We start from the raw sequence: 19,969 nt of genomic DNA on the forward strand, positions 1-19,969 counted from the left end.
CAAGAGATCCTAGTAGCTACACAATAGACTTGGCCAGATTCTCAATTCTGTAAACTGACAGTTTGGATTCGGATAGGAGATTATTCAGAAATAAAGAAGTACCATTCTCTGCCTTTTTTTGTTATTTTGTGTGTGTGCGCGTGTGTGGGGAGGGTGTACTGGGGACTGTACTCAGGGGCACTCGGCCACTCAGCCACATCCCCAGCCCTATTTTGTATTTTATTTAGAGACAGGGTCTTACTGAGTTTCTTACCCCGTTGCTGAGGCTGGCTTTGAACTCGGGATCCTCCTGTCTCAGCCTCCTGAGCTGCTAGGATTATAGACATGCACCACTGAGCCAGACCTGTATCATTCGTTCTTTAATACTAACAATTTTCCTATTTATCATTACCCTCCTGCCCCGCCCAGGATATTGATTTTTTTTTTAATGAGGCAATCATTAGTTGGAACAATCCCATCAAAAAATGTAAATTAGTCTAAAAATATGGATTTGAAATAGATTCAACATGGTAAACAAAGTCATCACAAATGTTAAAGTATCTATGAAGAACATTTTAAACCTTACATCCAATCCCCAGGTTTGGGGAGACTGGTTTATTTTTAAAGTGAACTATTCTGCCTGACTGGTGGGAGATAGGGAAGAGAAAAATATTTTCCCAAGTAAAAAGGCTGTGGCCCAGAGAGGACGCATCCCCTACTCAAACCCAAGCCTTTCCTCTGGACTTTGATGCTTCTCAACATAAGTGCAACTGGCCAGGGTTCCCGAGACTATTCTAGACGAAGATTGAATTCCTCCTTGGCCTTTAATATAAGCTGATCAGGCCAGGTGTCAGATGAGAAAGGACGTAGGTGGTGGAGTTCCAGGTTTCAGGGTTGGTAAATGTTAATGAAGCGCCTTAGCAAAGATGCGGGCGGACACAGTGTTGTATAATATAGCTCTTCCTTAGCAAATTTTCTCAAGCTGACTTCCAGCAGGCAGTCTTTTCATGCCTCTAAAGTCAATCCCGCCGCAGGGACGAAAAAAATCGCTGGCCGACTGGACTCCAGATGATGCAGTACAAAGGCCTAGCCCTAAGAACCCACAATACAGTCTTAAGTCCTGCTTGTGGGCACTGCTCTAAGCCGGCATTAGAACCATGCCCCAGCTGTACTAAGTACGGCAGCAAAGTAATTACTGCATCGTTGGCAGTGGAATTACACTTGGAACGGTTTCATAGAAGTCTCTTGGCCCTCTCTACTTTCGGGGCTTCAGATTCAAGGAAGGAATCCCCAACTAAACTGAAATCGCGCTGGTGAAGAGGAGATCTGCGACCGAACTGCAACTCCCAGAAGCCTTCGCGGGCCTTCACCATCCGGGACACGTCCGCATGGACCCCTGGGTATTGTGGTCCCTTGCTTTGGCAGCAACCCTCTGCCGACGGTAAAATTTCGGCCGAGCAGAAGACCACAACTCCCAGCAACCCTTGCTGCTGTGCGGGGGGTCTTCACGTTCTCGTGGCGCGGCGCAGGCGCACTGGGTCCTCGGCGCGGACCGCGCAGACTGAATAATAAAAGGGGAGCGGCGAAGAGGCAGGAAGACAGGACCATGTCGAAGGGCCCCGGGCCCGGCGGCTCCGCAGCTTCCTCGGCGCCCCCGGCCGCTACCGCTCAGGTGCTGCAGGCACAGCCCGAGAAACCGCAGCACTACACGTACGTAGAGCCCCCCCCGCCGCGCGCGCACGCCTGACGTCAGCGGCCAGCGTGAGTCACGCGCGCAGGGAGAGCGCGAGGCGGCCTCTCCCTCCCCCCCTTCTTCCTCCGGCCCGGCCCAGACCGGTTCCAACCTGCTGGGGCCGGTCCCAACTGCCTCCAACTGCCACCAACCTCTGGTCGGGCCGTGGGGCGGGAAACTCGGTCCCAGCGGCCGAGTGGGGAAGGCGGGCGCTGGTGATGCGGAGTGCACATTTCTCTGGCCTGGCCTTCGAGGCCTGACTGTTGCTCAGACTATAAAACCACAGTCCCAGGCACCTTTCGGGGCGACTAGAAGTCCACGACACCACCCAGACGAGTTCCGTAGGGGCCGGCCCTAGAACCGCCTGTGAATGACGGTTTGCGTGAAGTCCTGTCAGGAGGTTCTGTGCAACGTGCACTGGAGGCCTTTTGTGTCTTGAAGGCCCCTAGGTTGTCCAGGAGGAGCACCCTTGCTTGATTTTACTTAGAACAGTTGGCTGAGAAAAACACGCAAAACCCCTAGCAGGCTGTCCTAATCCAGCCTCAGCCTGGGACCCCAAGGCTGATGACTGCCAAATATGACCATAGAGCCCCCGCCCCCCCCCCAAATGTGGCAATAGAGGGAGTTCCAGTTGTTGACACTGCAAGATTGGCAAGATGAAAAGCCCTGGAAATCTGCTTGTGGCTACGTGTAGGTCCCAGTATTCATTTCTTTTCAAGGGACAGTAAGCACTTAGTGCTAGGTGCTGTGGGAGGGAAAAAGGTGAATAAGAAGAGGTTCCTCCTGTTGCGCAAAATGCTGTTGTTTTCCCGAGTGATGTGCGTGTCTAGAAGACCACCCCGCCCCCACTGCTGGAGGAACTTGAGGGGTCAGCCAAGCCTCAAGTTGTTCAGTGAAGGAAGGGCAAGGAAGCATCTGTTAGGAGCAGAGAAACCAAAAGTAGACAGGAGGAGCTCTTGCTTGTCACAGAAGAAACACCCTTTGGGAAACTGTTCTGCGATCAGTCACAGGAAGTGTATCTGTTTCTTTGTGGGATTCTCTGGTGTTGCCTGAAATCATCTAAGCCTCTTTGACTATAGTGTGACCCAAGTTTATAACTTTTCTGATAGGCTATTGTTTTGCTGGTCTTTGTTTTATTTACTTTTGGAGGTGCTGGGAATGGAACCCAGGGCCTGGCTCTGCCAGTGAGCTACATCCCCAGCCCTGTTGGTCTTTTCTTCTTGGAGTTCTTGCTCCATCCATTGCTGTTGACCACATGAACTTACCTTGGAGAATACCTACTATTTGAATAAGGTCATAATTCTTGATTTGCCAGTTTGGAAACTTAATATAATTGGAGCTTCTTTATAATCTCTGATTGCTCAGATCATGTTTTTATGTAAAGTACCAAACACATTTTGAGTAATGTAGGTCTTGGGTTCAGCAACTTGTGTTTCTATGTTGTGTTGTCATTTAATATACTATGTCTTTAATATACAATGTCTTCCTGATTACTTGGTCTTAACAGATTAAATTGTTTTTGACAGCTGTATGAATGTCAATAACAGTCTTTGTTCTCTTGATTTTCATTTGTTTGAAAGCTGTCTTTCCATTCTTTGTGAGGTAGGTACAGAGTAATGGGACTCTTGTTTTTGAGGTGTCTTAGTAAATCAACAGGAGTTGATGAAATGCCAAAGCTTCTTGACTTGATAAGATGGTGAAGGTTGTAGACATTACTCTCTTTGGATTTTTTTTTTTTTTTTAAATGCCAGTTTAGGGATTGAAGACTTTGTACATGCTATGCAGGCATTCTACCACGGAGCTGTATCCCCAGCTCCTTGTGTTTGTATCTCCAAAATTAAGGGGGAAAAAGTTGTTTTTCATGGTAGACTTATGGATGTTCAGTAGTTGTGATGATATGGAAAATTTTATCTCCTGTCATTCAGGTCTGAGTTGACACAGGATTGCTGGCTCTGACTTTATTATTATTAAGGTGAATTCAGTTATTGTCCTTAGGGGATACAGGGGACAGGAACATTTTTATTTCTATTTCAGTATTTTCTGTGAAATCCTGAGCTGCCCTGCATTTTTTTTTCCATTTCTCCCTTGCAGTATGAATTTCTAGCATTTGTTTCAATCTCAATATGGCTTTTATCTATTACATTGATCCAATTGTTGAATACATATAGACCTCTTATTTATTTATTTCTAAAATTTATTTATTGTTGTCCTGGGAATTGAGCCCAGGAGCATTCTACCTCTGAATGAAATCCCCAGCCTTTTTAAAATTTTATTTTGAGACAGGTTCTCACTGTGTTGCCCAAGCTGGCCTCAAACTTAGGATCTTCCTGCCTTAGCCCAAGTAGCTGGGATTACAGATGTGCCCCACTTTGCCTGGCTATATATTTTTTTAATGTATCAAAATTCTGTTGCCTTTTAAAACTCTTATATATTAATTAATTTGGTGTGATTTCTCCCCCCCATGCTGGTGATTAAACCCAGGATCTCCCACTTGCTAGACAAGTGCTCTAACACTAAGCTACATCCTCAACTTCTAATTTGGTATATTTTTTATTTCTGATATTTGAAATTATGTGACTGCTATAGTTTTATAATAATCCAGAGAAACTTGCACTAAAATTGAGTCTCATTCATCATAATGACAATTTGCCAAATAGTGAATCTACCAAAAGCAAAAATTGCTTCCCACCACGTGTAGTAGTGCAGGTCTATGATTCCAGCCACTTGGGAAACTGAGGCCAGCCACAGCAACTTAGCAAGACCCTGTCGCAAAATAAAAAAGGACTGGAATTGTAACTCAGTGGTAAAGCACTCCTGGGTTCAATCCCCAGTACCTACCCACCACTCCCCTGAAAATTGCTTTTCTGTAGGCTTGTGGTTTTTGTCCTTTATTTTTGTGTCCTCAGAGTTTGACCTCTCCTTAAGTCAAGAGGATTATTCATAGCATATTTAAAGGATAATTATTTGTTAGCAATTTTTCCCTGAACTTTTGAATAATATTGCATTAAGGGAAACTGAAATGATCCTTTCAGCAAATTGGTATAGTTAGTATACAATTGTTTAGATTTGAGGAATCAAGTCCTTATAGAAAATAGTTATATCAGGGGCTGGGGCTGGGGCTCAGTGATAATACACTGCCTGGCATATGTGAGGCACTGGGTTCAATTCTCAGTACTGCATATAAATAAATTTTTAAAAATTAAAGGTCTATCAACAACTAAAAAAATTTTAAAAAGAAAACATATCAGAATTTAATCTGTTGAACAGTTCCAAGTATTTGATTAACACTCAGGAAAAGTATAATGTATGTATATTAGTAAACATTCAGTATAAGAACCACATGACCTTCTTTTATTGGGTAATTTGTCTTTTTATTTGACAAAGACTAAATTTAAACCAGCAAGACCATCTTGTACTTTAGAAGAGTTTTATATAAAACAATTTAAAATTGAGTCTGGGCCTGGTGGCTCATGCCTGTAATCCCAGCAGCTTGGGAAGCTGAGGCAGGAGAATCACAAGTTCAAAGCCACCTCAGCAATTTAGCAAGACCCTAAGCAACTTAGCAAGACTGTCTCTAAATTAAAAATAAAAAGGCTGGGGATATGGCTCAGTGGTTAATTGCCTCTGGGTTAATTTCTGATACAAAAAAAAAAAAAAAAAAAATATATATATATATATATATATATATATACACACACACACACACACACATATATATATGGTTGAAAGTTCATGAAAATATTTAATTTTCTTTTGTCATTGTTTTGGCCCTATAAGAGGAAGTATGCCTCAAAGATAAATCTGTTTCGGGATTCCTTCATCTGCAGTTGATTCCGGCTTCTTAATGCTCTCATTTTAAAGGGAAAGACAATTCTAGTTTAGTGAAGGTTTGTTAGTATTTTCTAGCCACTGGGTGATTTCTCATAGGAGACAGATGATAAGTGCTTCATAGCCTTTGCTATCTAGGTTTCATTTTAAGTTAGGAATAGTTTCCCGGGCATCATTAAATGAAGATAACATAGTAGTAGTTCCACAGAAAACTATTTTAAGGCAATTTTGTTAGTTTTACACATTACACATAAATGTTGTGAACTTCACTTGATTGCATCTGATTATGTTTTGGAAAATCCAGGAAATGAATGTGTATTTAAGTCATTATTGCAAATTGTAGTAAAATTGTAAATACATACTGGAGTACAACTTGTTGCACAACATAAGTCACTAAAAGTGTTACTTAGCAACCTCAGAGAGAATGAGCTAAATTACCAATAAATCTTTATGGATCTTATTGACTTGTTTATGAAATAAGACTAATTTTTTGCTGAACAAAAATTAAGGACTCATTGTAGTCTTCATTCAAGCTCACAAAATCCCTGTTAATAAGTATTAAAGTGCCCATGCTGAGAGTAGACTCTTAAGCTCCACCCAGTTGATATTTGCTATAATCTAAATTAATAATTAAAGTCAAGATTTGCTTAATGGTTAAGTTTCTTTGTTTTAATCCAGCTATGTTAGATACTAAAGAAGGCTTCCCCACAACCCATATGCATCTGCTTTGACTGGTGGTTTCTATCATCCTACAAAGACTGTGACTTATTGGTGAGGGCAGCTGGACAACTCTGAGAGCATCTTAGAAATCCATCTTGGGCACAATCTATAAAGGAGCTCCTCTGGAAATAGCACCCCAGATAGGTGCACAAAAGCAAGACACCCTCGTGGACCTACTACCTCCCGCTTCCAACACCCTGATGACTGAAGGTGAGGTCTCCTTCCTGTGTGTCTTAGAAGCCAAGAGCACACTAGGTTATTAGAGCCCTGCAGCAGCCTGAGTAACACATACATGTAGGTATTCCTGCCAGACCTTTGCCTAAAGGTGTTTTTTCATTAGGAGAGATGCTAGGTCAGAAGAGTGGTGAAAAATAAGGTTTTATTTAAAGCAACTTTAAATAGTGGACTAGTCTATGATTATTTTCTCAAACTGAGCAATATTTGCTTAGTGATTAAGAGTTTTGTTTTGTTGTTTTTTTAATCCAGCTGTGCTTGATATTATAGGAGGTTTTCCCACTATCCTTATGCTTCTTCTAAATTTTGAAATTGCAACTCTGGACAGTTATGACTAATCCTAGTAGATTATCTTCCCTTCTTTTTACATCTTGGATGCATTTGGGGCACACCAATGTGTTATGTGAAGATGGATGTTGAGTGTAAGTTTCGGTGTCATTCTTAGCCAACTTAGAAAAATTGCATTAGCCTAATTGCTAAAAATTCTAAGAATTGGGTTTAGTATATTTCTGAACATTGTAACTTTCTTGTTTCCTTACCATATATATATACTCTATATATTGCCCCAGCCAGTCATCTTAAAATATCTGCCTAGGCAATAGAACCATTTGTGTAGAGAATTTGGGTAAAATCGAGTATGTGATCAAAGGCATGGAATTTAAGAGTGATAGAAATGTTCTGGAATTAGATAGTGGTGGTGATTACACAGGTTGGTAAATATACTGAAAATCACCAAAATGTATACTTTAAGATGGTGAGTTTTTATGTTGTATGAATTATATTTCATTTTCTTAAAAAGTTTAAAACAAAATCATTACATGAGTTTTTACTACTTCAAGCATGTGACCTGTTGCCAAGGCTCAATCGCATTTGTTCAGTGTGGGAAAGCCTGCAATTTGCAAAAAGCACCTTGATGTTCTTTTCCTAGCCTTCCCAAAGGCTGTATCCCTGTGTATACATTCTAGATGAATGGCCTAATGTTGTCAGGCTATGGAGAGGCTTTTGAGATAAGTGTATACTCACAGTACATTTGAGACTCCTAGTTGTTGATAGTTGTATTTTAAATTGTCTCTAAATTGACAGCCATTAGAGGAACAAGCAGATTTTTTTCCAATGCTTTTACAAAATGTACTGGGTTTATTTCCCAGGGTGGGTGGAAGGTGGAAGAGAAAGTTAGGTGTACTGCAAAAGTGTGATAGAATGACAGTAGAGGGGGTAGAGAGAGAAGAGGGGAGGGGAGGGGAGGGGAGGGGGGATAGTTGAGGATAGGAAAGGCAGCAGAATACAACAGACACTAGTATGGCAATATGTAAATCAATGGATGTGTAACTGATGTGATTCTGCAATTTGTATACGGGGTAAGAATGGGAGTTCATAACCCACTTGAATCAAAGTGTGAAATATGATATATCAAGAACTATGTAATGTTTTGAACAACCAACAATAAAAAAATTAAAAAAAAAAGTGATAGAGCCCTTTCTTCAGTTTCGGGGATGATTGTTTTAAAGCTCACAGGGGCATTTCTTAACTTCAGGTCATGTGTTTTAGGCAGTTAAGATAATGTTAGTGGCTATAATACATTAGTTCTAGTAATCTCAGCAAACTTTTAATTCTCATTAAAATCCCTCAACTTTCACCCTTTTTTTTCTGCCAGTTTGTAGAATTTGACAGCAGTATCAAGAGCTGAGGAGAAGGCGAAGATGGAAAGGAGTCTAGTGACTTAAAAGTCACATAGCATTATCTGTGAGGTGACCTTTTTCCTGTTGGTGGCTCAGTTTTTTAGGAGATAAAGAAGATGCTAAGGACTTTGGCAGTGTCATCCTGTCATAGCTGAATTTATTGAAATGTTTCTTCCCTTTCCTTATTCTTCACATCAGTTTGCTTTTCATTTTCAGAATTTGACTCATTTCTTTTCTGTTAGTGTTTGAAATACCATACAGCCACCATCAGACTTCTAATAAAGGGGTGGTCCAGATCCCATCTTCCTATAAAATTTTGCCCTACTTTTAAGGGAGAGGATTTTCTTAAGAACATTACTATATCTTTTTGATGTCACTTTTATTTAAGAGGTATTAGGTACCTGATGGCCTGACGCTTTAGGTATTGTATGAATCAAACCTATCTAAACCTAATATAGAGACCACTATTTGTATTCCCTACGTAAAAACAAACTAACTGACTCATATTTTAATGAGAAGTGAAGTGTACTTTATAATGAAGTGAGAATACTTTATAATGAATATATAAAGTGTATGTTAATGAGCCAATAGAGCATGTTAAAGTTAATATTTCTGTTTTCATTTTAGTAAATTACAGTATTATAATTATGGCCTGCCAAAAACTCTCCCTGGCATATTAAATGCATGCTGTAGAGCCACTGATACTTATTTGCTACTACTATTGTTTTCCTTTAGCTCCATTAAGAAAAGCTTAGTTAACAACTAGTATAGTGGTTAATAGGACTGGCTCCAGGGTCATGCTCCCTGGGTATGAGGCTCACCTCTGCCGCTTATTAGCTGTGGTACCTTAGGCAAGTAGCTCTTTATATTTCAGTTTCCTGAGAATAGCAACAGTACCTGTCTCATGGGGTTTTTAAGAGGATTCGGTGAGTTAATACATGTAAAGTGCTTAAAACAGTGCTGGGCACTTAGCATAGAGAAGTATGATTTTTACCAATTTTTGAACCAGGCCCAAGTCACTGCTTTCAGTTCCATTGTTCCCTCCTTCAGCATCCTTAGTCACATGCCTTCTTTGACTGCATCTGCACCAAAATAGTCATTTCATAGGGTGCCTGTGGGTCAGCTTTATCTCTTGGAGTACACATCCACTCGAGTCTCACTTCAGTCTCCTCTTTTTGCAGAGCCTTATTAGACTGCCTAACTCATCTTATGTGTTAGATATGTGTCCTTTGTTGACCCACTCTTTTTTTTTTCTTTTGAACCCAGGGGTACTTAACAACTGAGCCACCTCCCTAACCCTGCCTTTTTTTTTTTTTTTCCTTTTTTAAAATTTGAGACTGAGCCTTGCTGGGTTGAACTTGCAATCCTGTCTCAGTCTCCCGAACTGCTGGGATAACAAGCATGCACCACTGCGCCTTACCTATGTTGATCTAGGGCCAAATAATTTGTTTCAGAGAATAACAGTATATAAAATGTTTATTTAAATGTGTACACCAAAATGTCATAAAATTGAAGGTTTTTTAGGGCAGCTATGTACTGAAAAACTTGAACTAAAGGTAGTAACTGATTCGGGAAGAATAAAACAGGGTTCTGGTTCTTCTTGTGTGTTCTCCAACATCAGTGATGTGCCTGATCCTTACATGAATTTTGTCTCCCCCATTTCTCCAGCTCCAAGATCCTTAGGGCCAGGAGACAATTGTAGAAAGAAGGAACCAGGGACAAGCAGCACTGGTTACATAGCAGTGTTGACCTCCTCATAAGTCTTGTTAGTTCTTGGGGCCAGGACAGCTTGCAGGTATGATCTTTCCAGTGAACACCAGTGCAAAGTGGGCTGAAAATGAGTGAATTTGACAAAATTATGTTGTGTGCATGTATCAACATACCACAATGAATTCCACTTTTTTTTTAATGTCTCTCTTTTTTTTTTTGAGAGAGAGAGAGAGAGAATTTTTAATATTTATTTTTTAGTTTCCGGCGGACACAACATCTTTGTTTGTATGTGGTGCAGAGGATCGAACCCGGGCTGCACGCATGCCAGGCGAGCGCGCTACCACTTGAGCCACATCCCCAGCCCTGAATTCCACTTTTATAAAAAATAAAATAAATTTTATTTAAAAAAAAAAAGGGGAACTGGGCGTGGTGGCACACCCCTGTAATCCCAGCAGCTTGGGAGGATAGCGAGTTCAATTGATCTTAGCCAAAAGGCAAGAAGCGATGAGGATCTTGAGTTCAAAGCCAGCCTTGGGAACAGCGAGGCACTAAGCAACTCAGTGAGACCCTGTCTCAAAATAAAATACAAAATAGGGCTGAGGATGTGGCTCAGTGTTTGAGAGCCCCCGAGTTCAATTCCCAGTACCAGGGGAAAAAAAAAGCGGAGGCGGGTGGTGGCTAAAATGGTGGTGGGGGCAGTGCTGGCAATGGAACCCAGGGCCTTGTGTATGCTAGGCAAACACCACATCTTTTGTATATAAAATATAATCTTCAATGATGACTTGGTTTTATTTTGTTTTTTGTTTTTTTTCCCTTTCCTTTGGTGCTGCTTGCAGAATCCTATTTTTATGGTTAGATTCCAGTAAAGAATGTTTAAGATCAGGACCTTTTTTTTTTTTAATATTTATTTTTCAGTATTAGTTGGACACAATACCTTTATTTTATTTATTTATTTTTGTGTGGTGCTGAGAATTGAACCCAGGGCCTCACACATGCTAGGCGAGCGCTCTACTGCTGAGCCACAACCCCAGCCCCAGATCAGGACCATTTCTTATGTCTTAAGATCCAATTTCTGTGTCTTATATGTACACTTGTTGATAAAAGTGAAATTCAGTTTTCATAGATTAGCTTATTAGATACAGGCAGATCTGTTAAGTTGTAGATCTCTACCCGAAAGGTTCTTGAGTGGTAACTGCCACTGGCCAAGAGAGTAGTAGGTTCCTTAAGAGCATTAGCTCTTCCTACTTCAAAACCCATGGCCCATGTGCTCTGACGGAGAGATATCAGGCATCCTGAGTGAATTTATGTCATTGAGTCTGTTGCCCCTTCTGTTAGACTCTATCTTTTGCGTATTATATGTTGAGATTCTTCAAGTGCTGAGCACATCCAGTGTTGTAGCACTATCTCTTCCTATTGTTAGTTCTCCAGAGGCTACCACTGTCGAGGCTGTTTGCCTCTTTATTCCAATTAATAGCTGAGTCCCAGTCAACTTTTACAAATCCTAAACAAAGAAGATGCTATTTAGTGGGCCTGGGGATGTGGCTCAGTGGTAGAATGCTTGCCTAGCACATGCGAGGCCCTGCGTTCAATCTTCAGCACCATATTAAAGTGAAGGTATTGTGTCAAACTACAACTACAAAATAAATATTTCAAAAAAGAAGATGCCATTTAGTCATTCATTTTACAAAGAAATGAAAGCACTGCAAAGGAATGAATTGCCACGAATAATGAGAGACATTTCTCCCTGTTTTGCTGGGTTCATGCAGAGCTTTTGAGTACCAGACTTGTTCCATTTGGGATGCTGTTTGCTTTCTTTTTCCTTCAGTACATTTCTTGAGCACCTGCTATGGGTCAGTTCTGTGCAGGGATGCGAAGATGAATAGCTATGGCTGTCTATAGAGTAGTCAGAATCAACTGCTCTGGGACTGAACCAACTGTGTTCACACAATGCATTAGGAGCATGGAGTGTGCAACTAACACCACTGGGCAGGGAGGGTCAGGGAACCCTCAGGATAGAGAAGAAGCCAGAAGAGTGATTGAGACACAGGAGACAACAAGATCAAAAGTATAGAGGTATGAGACATATTGGGGAATACCATCTCTTAGAGCAGAGTTGGCAGACTACAGCCTGCCTGTCAGATCCAGCCTGCTGCCTGCTTTTATATGGTTCATGGGCTAAGAATTTTTTTTTTTTTTGGTACCAGGTATGGAACTCAGGAGCACTCAACCACTGAGCCACATCCCCAGGCCTATTCCAATGGCTGGAAAAGAACAATATTTCATGAGGTGAAAATTAAGTGAACTTCAAAGAATCCATGAATAAGGCTGTATTTGAACCCAGATTCATTCATTTACATATCTAAGGTTGCACACTAAACTGCTGTACTGAGTAGCCACCACAGAGATTGTGGAAGGCTCTCTAGTAGTGGTGTGTCAGGGCACTCAGCTTATTTTTTTGGTATCAAGGATTGAACTCAGGAGCGCTTAACCATGGAGCCACATCCCCAGCCCTTTTTTGTAATTTTTATTGAGAGACAGAGTCTCACTGAGTTGCTTAGTACCTCGCTTTTGCAGAGGCTGGCTTTGAACTTGAGATTCTCCTGCCTCAGCCTCCCAAGTTGACATGTGTGTCCCGCTGCAGCTGGCAGTGCACTCAGCTTTGTTTCCTTGTGCTATGCATGTTAGTGTTCCATAGCACTTTATTTATCCTTTATTATCCTCATAAAACTCTCGTAAAAAAATGAGAAGAACACAGTAAAGTACAAATTATTTTGTTACTGAAGTCATTGGCAAAGCATCTAATAAAGAGCTGTGCTGGGTGTGGTGGTTGCACACCTGTAATCCTAGCTACTCAAGAGACTGAGATAGGACAATCTTAAGTTCAGGCCATCCTGGGCAACTTAGTAAGACTTTGTTTCAAAGTAAAAAGATTTTAAAAAGAACTAGGGATATAGCTCCATAGTGGTGCACTTGCCTAGCATTTGTTTCCTAGATAGTGGATGGTACATTTTCATTAGTGACTTAAGCAAAAGGTTAGAATTTTCTTTCACCTGATTGTAGTTGGTTGAAAGTGGGCTTTTTTGCCTTCCTGGGTAGCCCCTCCTCTTATGAGTACCTGTTCTGCAGGGTAGTCATCCCTGTGTGATAAATTATGAGTTGACTGTATGGTAGTGCTTTTCATAACTGTGTATTCTTCCTCCAATGCTATGCTTAATAGTGGCATCATAACCCTGTTGATGTGACTTTGTGACTTTATTCCTTGATACATTCATTCAGCAAACTTTCTTTACCCTGTCTTATCAAAGGCATTACAGTAGGTTTATACAAGCTTGCTATTAAGGAATATATAATCTAGTAGTATAAAGTTTTTTTGAGCATTGAGCACCCCACATCACAAGTGGAAAATTTCACACCTAACTTCACATGGTGGACTCCAGTCAAAATATAGGGACACAGAAAATATTCTGTAAAATTGTCTTCAGTTTGTGTACATCTCAAGGTGTATATGAAACCTAAATTTTGTGTTCAGATTTGGCTTCCATCCCTCAGTAGCTCTTTATATATTATATACAGATATTCCAAAATTCAAAAAATCTAAAATGCTTTTGGTTTCATGCATTTCAGATGAAGGATGCTTAGCCTGCAAAGAAAAATGTTTACATTATTAATATTCACAACAGGATTGAGGCCATGAGAATGTTTGAAGAAGCTTGCATGGTGGCCCATGCCTGTAATTGTGAAGATGAGGCAGGAGAATTGCAAGTTCGAGGACAGCCTCTTAACTTAGCAAGACCCTGTCTGTAAATAAAAAAATAAAAAGGAAGGAAGGAGAAAAGAAAAAGTGCTGTGATAGCCGTTAGCTAGAGATAAGGAGTTAGGTAGAAGTCCAGGAGGGCATCACGGAGTTGGTAGCATCAGAAGATATGTGACCACGAAATTCAGCCTTGAATGGTTTCTATAGGCAAGCAAGGGGACATGAGCAAAGGCAGGAAAATGAAAGGTCTGCTTGCAAGACACCAAGGTTCCATTCATGCTGGATGGTGGTGAGGAATCCAAGGAGATGATGCTGGAAAAGGGAATTGAGCTGGACGTGTGGGGCCTGGAACTTCAGGCTAAATAGTTGGTGTGCATTCAGTGGATCCTGGAGGGGGCTGAAGGCTTTAATGATAGAATTAAATTTGTACTCTAGGAAGAATAATGAGCACTGTGCAGTGCACACTGGACAAGGGAGACCAGAGACCAGGAGACCAGTTTTTTAAAAGGTACTGACCTGGGACAGTGGCAGTGGGAATGGAAATAAAGAGGCTTACAATGAGGTAATATGTTGCCTCAGTGTCTGTCCTTATCTGTGGTACTTCTGACAAAGTCCTGTGGAGCCTGACTGCATGTGGCACTGTGACATATGCCACAAGTAAGCAGGCTCCCTAGGTGTCGCTGTTGCCCTCAGGGACCTCTTGTTTAATATTTTTTTTTTGTTGTAGATGGACACAACACCTTTTATCTATTTATTTGTTTGTTTGTTTGTTTGGGGGTACCAGGGATTGAACTCAGAGGCACTCAACATCCCCAGCCCCATTTTGTATTTTATTTAGAGAACAGGGCCTTACTGAATTGCTTAGTGCTTTACCGTTGCTGGGACTGGCTTTCAACTTGCCATCCTCCTCTTTCAACTTGCGATCCTCCTCTCTCAATCTCTGGAACTGCTGGGATTACAGGCTTGTGTCACTGTGCCTGACACTTGTTTATTTATTTTTGGGTGGTATTGAGGATTGAACCCAGTGCCTCACATGCTAGGCAAGTGCTCCCTCCACCACTGAGCCACAACTCCAGCCTCATCAGGGACCTCTTTTTTAGGAGGACAAACTGCTCAAGATCAGGGACCACATCTTAGATTCTTCCCTTGTCCTGTTCTTTGACAGGCACACTGACACTGACTTTACTGGGTACAATAAGTAAAAATATAGGAAGTTAGCAGACAAGGTGGTGTGTTCCTGCAGTTCCAGTTTCTTGGGAGGCTGAGGCAGGAGGATTGCTTTGAGTCCTAGGAGTTCAGGCCTGCCTGAGCAATATAGCAAGACCCTGTCTCAAAAACAACAACAATAAAACCAGACTGTGGCTAGATTTGGAATTTCAGATAAGCAATGGATCAACCCAACCCACCTGCCCCACCCTTTGTGTGTGTGTGGGGGGTTATGTATTTTGCCAGGAATTATAACCAGAGCAGGGCCTCACATTTGCTAGACAAAGCACTCTACCACTGATCTATGTCTTCAGCCCAGATTTTTTTTTTTTTTTTTTTTTTAAACAGCATCAGGGATTGAATCCAGGGACACTTAACCATCAAGCCACATCCTCAGCCCTTTTTATATTTTATTTTGAGACAGGGCCTTGCTAAGTTGCTGAAGCTGACTTTGAATTTGCAGGCCTCCTGCCTCAGTCTCCTGAGCTACCAGATCATATCTTAAGTATGTCTTGTGAAATATGTGAGACATACTTATGTTAGAAAATTATTCGTCTTTTGTCTGAAGTTCCAGTTTAACTGGATATCCTGTACTTAATCTGCCAATCCTAAGTGCCCCTTCATTCTCTGCTCCTGGCTTTGGATTCAGCTTCCTCTTCTCATGAAAGTTCCTCTCTTCCCTGTTTTCTACCTGTTACCTCCTGAATTTGTTTCCTAGAGGGTCAAAAGAGTCAAAAAGAATATGTATTTGCCAGGAGAGGAATTGAAATAGTAATTTGGGGACGTGTGCCTTGACTCGGGGTCAGAACTTGATACCTACATGCAGCATGAGGGCACAGCTTTTCTGTCTAACCAAAAGGACAGGGAAACAGAAGAAAGACCTTTCATTCAAATGCCATAGAGGCCAGGAGTGCATCAGGCCCTTAGGGAACCTTCCAGATTTCTGTCCAGTGTCTCAGAATATACCCTAGGGCCCCTGAAATTCCTAAAGTTTGCCTCCTGCACCCCACCTCTATCTCATTTCCCTTTTCCAGTTCCTCTGCTTCACCCACATTCCACAGAGGAATTTGGAACTCTTGAAAGCAGTCAGTTTCTGAGCTCGTACTGTTTCCTTTGCCTAAAACACCTTTCCTGAATTCTTTATACACTAGCTCTGCTCTTTTCCTTACTCTTTCCCATTACAGCCTGGGTCGAGGATCCTCCTTTTGAGTTCCCAAAGCACCCTGAACAAGCTGCCCTCATAACTCTTTCCACACTTGATTGGTTTCACCTTTTACTTGAGTGCATGTTCCATAAAAATGTGAGCTTTCTAAAGGACAAGAACCTGCTCCTTATTGTCCTCCTTGCTTACCATTGTGCCTACACCCAAGAAGTGCCCATTAAATATGTGCTGAATGAATGGCAGGGCTTTGGAGTCTCCACTACCTCTTACTTTGCTATCTGTGTTCCTCAGGAGCATCAAACCCTCTGCCTGCCCCCTTGCACAGAAATAAGACACTTCACACTTGAAGACTGGGAAAAATTTCAGTACTTTTCATTAGTTTCAAAGAAAACCTATTGGACTAGGGTAGCTCAGTGGAGTACTTTTTTTTTTTTTAATTGGAGATTGAACCTAGGTGCTCTTTACTTCTGATCTACATCCCCAGTTTTTTTTTCTTTTTAATTTTTTTTAGTTGTTGATGGACCTTTATTTATTTATATGCAGAGCTGAGGATCAAACCCAGTGCCTCATACATGCTAGGCAAGCACTCTGCCACTGAGCTATACCCCCAGCCCCATCCTCAGTTCTTTTTATTTATTTATTTATTTTTAAAGAGAGAGTGAGAGAGAGAGAATTTTTTAATATTTATTTATTTATTTTAGTTTTCGTTGGACACAACATCTTTGTTTGTATGTGGTGCTGAGGATTGAACCCGGGCCGCACACATGTCAGGCGAGCGCGCTACCACTTGAGCCACATCCTCAGCCCAACTTCTTTTTATTTTTTGTTTTTAGACAGGGTCTTGCTAAATTGCTGAGGCTGGCCTCAAACTTGTGATCCTCCTGCCTCGGCCTCCTGAGTCATGGGATTGTTACAGGTTAATGCCATGGTGCCCAGCACAGAAAACTTACCTGATTAGTCCCAGTCCTGGACCTGCCCACCCTTCCCTTCCTTCTGGACAGAATAGTAAGGCCCCAAGGATCTGGACAAGAGTTGCTGTTTCATGCCCTCCAGATCCAGGCTCTGCTCAGAGCCCAAGCAGTAGATTCCTATAAGGCTGTTCTTCCTGCCACACTCCCTTCTGCACACAACCTCTGAGTCTTCTGCAACCATCTTCCTCACTGGCACCAAATACTCTCTCAAGGCATTTAGACATGTGGCCTGTTAGACATGAGAGAATAAATAACAGGAACTACACTCATCACCCCCTCGCAAGGCCCCCAGTCTAAGAAAAACCCAACTTGATCATAGGTAATGAACAAGAACACAGAAGAACAGTATTTTCTGTAAGTGGGTAAGCGGGTCTGGGGTCTTCCACTGGGTGGGTAGTGGGAGAGATTTGGTGGTGTCTTACACACTGGGCAGAGGAGAATTATATGAAATGCTAGGAACCCAGGTGGACAGACAGCCCATAAATCTCAAGGATGTACATGACCTCAGCTGCTGCAGGTCCTCCTTTGTCAGACTACTAGGGACAGGCCAGACTGAGAGAGAGGGTATCTTTAGAATGCCACTGTGAGCTTTTTCCTAAACACCTACCCAGCCAGTGCCAGTAAACATCTCTGGGACAGTAATCAGTAGTCCAGAGGGACATCTTCTGATCCGGGCTTTCAGTTCCAAAGCTGCCCTTCCCTATGTGCTTTTCTGCAGATTCTTCCCCTTAGTGCCTAAAACCAGCCCTGCTGGTGGAACAGGGGAGGCTTCCGGGAATTGGCTAATTGGTGTGGGCAGCAGGGACCTGCAGGAAGTGTGGAAGAGACTGCCACAGTTCTCTTGTATAGCCCTTTCCTATGATTGGTGGCTCAACCTGGGAAACTTTGGGGAGGGCTCCCCAAGCTGCTACTCAGGATCACAGCCAGCTAACTGCCAAGGGCCCTGTGGCCTATGGTTCCTGCTTTCCAGGCTGACTTGGGACCTGGATGTTGGAACAGATCCAAACGCTGAAGTCCAACCTCAGCCTTGGGCCTCTTCTGGTGTGTGCTAATGAACTGGCACCCCAGAGCGGGCCCTCAGGGGACTCGGCTAACTTCTTTTGGGAAGCACTCTTTGCTTCCGGCCTGTTCCACACAGTCTCTCTCTACAGGTACCTGAAGGAGTTCCGTACGGAGCAGTGCCCACTCTTTGTGCAACACAAATGTACGCAGCATCGGCCCTACACCTGTTTCCACTGGCACTTCGTGAACCAGCGGCGCCGCCGGTCCATTCGCCGTCGTGACGGCACCTTCAACTATAGTCCTGACGTCTACTGCACCAAGTACGACGAGGCAACAGGCCTCTGTCCAGAGGGCGACGAGTGAGTGCCCAGCCTGCCCTCAGAGGAGCTCCAGATCTCATCAGTCAGCTGCCCTAAGACTAGGCCAGGCAGATTCTGTAACACCAGTCAGACGCTGCTTTGGGAAGAAGTATCTGCACCCAGCCTGCCTTCTTGTATCTTAAACCTGGGCTCAGACTCAGCCATCCTGAGGGTATAGGGGATGGAGAGCTTTCTGTTTTTCTTTTCCTACTTTACAGAAATCCAAAATAGGTCTATCTTCCATAGGCCTAAGGGGCCGCATTTAAACCCAGATGGCTCCCAGTGTCTTCTTTCATCCTCCCCTGCAGATCTCACAGATCTTCTCCCTATCCCTCCACCACCCATTACATCTTGCACAGTTCTCACCAGGGCTGGCAGTTTAGAGAGCCTCTCTAGTTCCCTGATTTGTTTACCCTAAACATTCCACGGATTTCTCTAAAGGAACAGTACACTGCTAGCCAGGCATGGTGGCACGTGGTTGTACTCCAAGCCACTCAGGAAACTAAAACGGGAGGATCACAAGTTTGAAGCCAGCCTCAGCAACTTAGTGAGACCTGGGGATGTAGTTCATGGGTAGAGCACCCTTGGGTTTGATCCCTCTTATTGAAAAAGAAAGATATTAGTAATGACAAATATATCCCCAAAGGGAATATTCACTGGCCGTGCTTTGTCATGTCTCAACTTGCAGAGACTGATGGGAGGCACCGGGGGATACAGCCTACCATACCATCCCTGCCTCTCAGTCTCTCTTTCTCACAAAGGTCGGAGGCTTGTTGTCCCTCTTCTGGGCCTGTTGAAGCACTCAGGATGTGAGGGGCTGCCTCAAAGATTGATTATTTCTCTGAGATTCCCTAGTCTGGGCAGTGTTTGTTCTGCAGGCAGCTTAGGGATACCAGGTCTATTGGACCATCCAGGCCATAGCACTCAAGTGATGGAGCCATGGTAGCAGGAGAGCTCAAGGTTGCCTTTCTCCTTGAGCAACTGTCACTGCCCCTCTGAGTCATGGGACAACATTTCAATGGTTGGAGGAAGGGTAGGGTTGAGGAAAGCAGCCCAGGCTGCAAAGGGCAAAGCTGAGTAACTTCTATTACTGTGTTCCAGGTGCCCATTCCTGCACAGGACCACAGGAGACACTGAGCGCAGGTACCACCTTCGTTACTATAAAACTGGAATCTGCATTCACGAGACCGACTCAAAAGGCAACTGCACCAAGAACGGCCTGCACTGTGCTTTTGCCCATGGGCCCCATGACCTCCGCTCCCCTGTCTATGACATCAGGTGGGCTAGATACTGGTCTGGGGTCTGGTGGCTACTTGTGGTGACTGTAAAGAATGGATGGTACTGTTTCCTGCTCTCATGCCTCTTCCCAACCCTCTCCTTTCTTCTTCCAGGGAGCTCCAGGCCATGGAAGCCTTGCAGAATGGCCAGACCACAGTAGAGAGCAGCATAGAAGGCCAGTCTTCTGGGGCTGCAAGCCATGCAATGATAGAAAAAATCCTCAGTGAGGAGCCTCGCTGGCAAGGTATAGGCGCCACACAAGTGGCCATGCTCCCTCCAGCAAGACTTCTTCCCCCTCCCCTTTGCTACCCATAGCTGCCCTAAGAGCTCAATTCACAATTACCTACTACCTTTT

General features: G+C 43.0%; 1 protein-coding gene across 1 annotated transcript in view; it reads left to right on the forward strand.

Annotated features, from left to right (window-relative positions):
* Nucleotides 1-1,535: 1,535 nt before the first annotated feature.
* The window catches only part of Unk (unk zinc finger), a 33,493-nt gene continuing 15,059 nt past the window's right edge, over nucleotides 1,536-19,969 (forward strand). Inside the window, exons 1-4 of the mRNA XM_027955676.2 lie at nucleotides 1,536-1,689; nucleotides 18,127-18,336; nucleotides 19,438-19,614; nucleotides 19,728-19,858. Of these exons, the coding sequence (XP_027811477.2) occupies nucleotides 1,586-1,689; nucleotides 18,127-18,336; nucleotides 19,438-19,614; nucleotides 19,728-19,858 (622 nt within the window). The 5' untranslated portion in view covers nucleotides 1,536-1,585. The remainder of the gene's footprint in view (nucleotides 1,690-18,126; nucleotides 18,337-19,437; nucleotides 19,615-19,727; nucleotides 19,859-19,969) is intronic.

The sequence above is a fragment of the Marmota flaviventris genome, chromosome 17, assembly GCF_047511675.1.
Source record: "Marmota flaviventris isolate mMarFla1 chromosome 17, mMarFla1.hap1, whole genome shotgun sequence".
NCBI classification, from domain to species: Eukaryota; Metazoa; Chordata; class Mammalia; order Rodentia; family Sciuridae; genus Marmota; species Marmota flaviventris.